General features: G+C 47.8%; 1 protein-coding gene across 1 annotated transcript in view; it reads right to left on the reverse strand.

Moving 5' to 3' along the window:
• LOC125036396 overlaps positions 1 to 2,500 on the reverse strand; it is a 29,548-nt gene that overhangs the window by 12,169 nt on the left and 14,879 nt on the right. The window contains exon 8 of the mRNA XM_047628990.1: positions 1 to 2,500. This exon is cut by the window's left edge and continues 4 nt beyond it; it is cut by the window's right edge and continues 55 nt beyond it. Within this exon, the coding sequence (XP_047484946.1) occupies positions 1 to 2,500 (2,500 nt within the window).

The raw sequence follows: 2,500 nt of genomic DNA on the forward strand, positions 1-2,500 counted from the left end.
TTCTCTCCTTCGCCGCCCGCGCCCGGAGCAAGAGGGCGGCGACCCCAGCCCATGCCGTCAGCGCGGTCGCCGTCCCTGCCGCGCTCTCTGGCACCAGCCTGGCCGCTCGTGTCAGGCGTTTCGGCTGTGTCATGTGTCGTGCCTTCAGTTTCATGGGCTGTTTCTTCCCTAGTTTCGGTCTCGTCATATGGGTCACTCGTGTCGTATGGATCCGTCGTGTCATGTGGGTCACTTGTGTCGTATGGATCTCTTGTGTCATAGGGATCCCTTGTTTCATGTTCCTCTCGAGTGTCATATGGATCTCTTGTTTCTTCCTCTCTAGTGTCATAAGGATCCCGAGTGTCATAAGGGTCTCTTGTGTCATATGGATCCCTCCTTTCTTCCTCTCTAGTGTCATATGGATCCCTAGTGGCATAAGGATCTCTTGTGTCATATGGATCCCTCCTTTCTTCCTCTCTGGTGTCATATGGATCCCTCCTTTCTTCCTCTCTGGTGTCATATGGATCCCTTGTATCATAAGAATCTCTTGTGTCATATGGATCCCTCCTTTCTTCCTCTCTGGTGTCATATGGATCCCTCCTTTCTTCCTCTCTGGTGTCATATGGATCCCTCTGTTTCTTCCTCTCTGGTGTCATATGGATCCCTTGTGTCATAAGAATCTCTTGTGTCATATGGATCCCTCCTTTCTTCCTCTCTGGTGTCATATGGATCCCTTGTGTCATAGGGATCTCTTGTGTCATATGGATCCCTCCTTTCTTCCTCTCTAGTGTCATAGGGATCTCTTGTGTCATATGGATCCCTCCTTTCTTCCTCTCTGGTGTCATATGGATCCCTTGTGTCATAGGGATCTCTTGAGTCATATGGATCCCTCCTTTCTTCCTCTCTGGTGTCATATGGATCCCTTGTGTCATAAGAATCTCTTGTGTCATAAGGATCCCTCCTTTCTTCCTCTCTGGTGTCATATGGATCCCTTGTGTCATAGGGATCTCTTGTGTCATATGGATCCCTTCTTTCTTCCTCTCTTGTGTCATATGGATCTTCTGTGTCATAAGGATCTCTTGTGTCATATGGATCCCTCCTTTCTTCCTCTCTAGTGTCATATGGATCTCTTGTTTCATAAGGATCTCTAGTGACATATGGATCTCTTGTGTCATAAGGATCTCTTGTGTCATATGGATCCCTTCTTTCTTTTTCTCTAGTGTCATATGGATCTCTTGTGTCATAAGGATCTCTTGTGTCATATGGATCCCTTCTTTCTTCCTCTCTTGTGTCATATGGATCCCTCCTTTCTTCTTCTCTAGTGTCATAGGGATCTCTTGTGTCATAAGGATCCCTTCTTTTTTCCTCTCTTGTGTCATATGGATCTCCTGTGTCATAAGGATCTCTTGTGTCATATGGATCCTTCCTTTCTTCCTCTCTAGTGTCATACGGATCCCTTCTGTCATAAGGATCTCTCGAATCATATGTGTCCCTTGTTTCTTCATCATCAGTTTCATATGAATCCGTTGTATCATAAGGGTCTCTTGTGTCGTATGGATCCCTAGTTTCTTCATCTTCAGTGTCATATGAATCCGTTGTGTCATACGGATCTTTTGTGTCGTATGGATCCTCTGTTTCTTCATCTTCAGTGTCATATGCATCCGTTGTGTCATAAGGATCTCTTGTGTCGTATGGATCCCCTGTTTCTTCATCTTCAGTGTCATATGAATCCGTTGTGTCATACGGATCTCTTGTGTCGTAGGGATCCTCTGTTTCTTCATCTTCAGTGTCATATGCATCCGTTGTGTCATAAGGATCTCTTGTGTCGTATGGATCTCGTGTTTCATGTTCATCCCGAGTATCATAAGGATCTCTTGTGTCATAGGGATCTCTGGTGGCATAAGGATCCCTTGTTTCATGTTCCTCTCTTGTGTCATATGGATCTCTTGTGTCGTAGGGGTCTCTAGTGCCATATGGATCCGTTTCGCCATACGGATCACTTGTTTCATGCTCTGGCCTAGTGTCATGGGGATCCCTGGTGTCATGTTCTCCTCCTGCATCATATGATTCTGTTGTGTCATATGCATCGCTTGTTTCATATGGATCCCTAGTTTCAGCTTCTGTTTCTTCTTCCCTTGTATCGTACTGGTCTCTCGTGTCATAGTCCTCTTCAGTGTCAGTTCGTGTGTCATAATCCTCTTCGCCTTCTCCTCTGGCCATGGAATCTTCATCTTCTGCCCCGCCTTGTTCCCTTGTGTGGTTTCTGAAGCCCCCCCGACCTCTGCCACCAAAACGACGTCTGCCACCTGTACGGTCCATGACAATAGTGCGGTTAACGCCGCCAGGACGACCTCTTCCTCCAGGGCGGAATCTGCCACCGAAGCGGCCTCGTTCACCCCCTGGACCTCTGCCACCAGCCATGCCAGTGCGGTTAAAGGCTCCAGGACGGAATCTGCCACCGAAACGACCTCTGCCACCTCCTTGATCTCTGTCACCAGGCGGGCCTCTGCCGCCAGGGGGA

This window comes from Penaeus chinensis, chromosome 21, assembly GCF_019202785.1.
Source record: "Penaeus chinensis breed Huanghai No. 1 chromosome 21, ASM1920278v2, whole genome shotgun sequence".
NCBI lineage: Eukaryota > Metazoa > Arthropoda > Malacostraca > Decapoda > Penaeidae > Penaeus > Penaeus chinensis.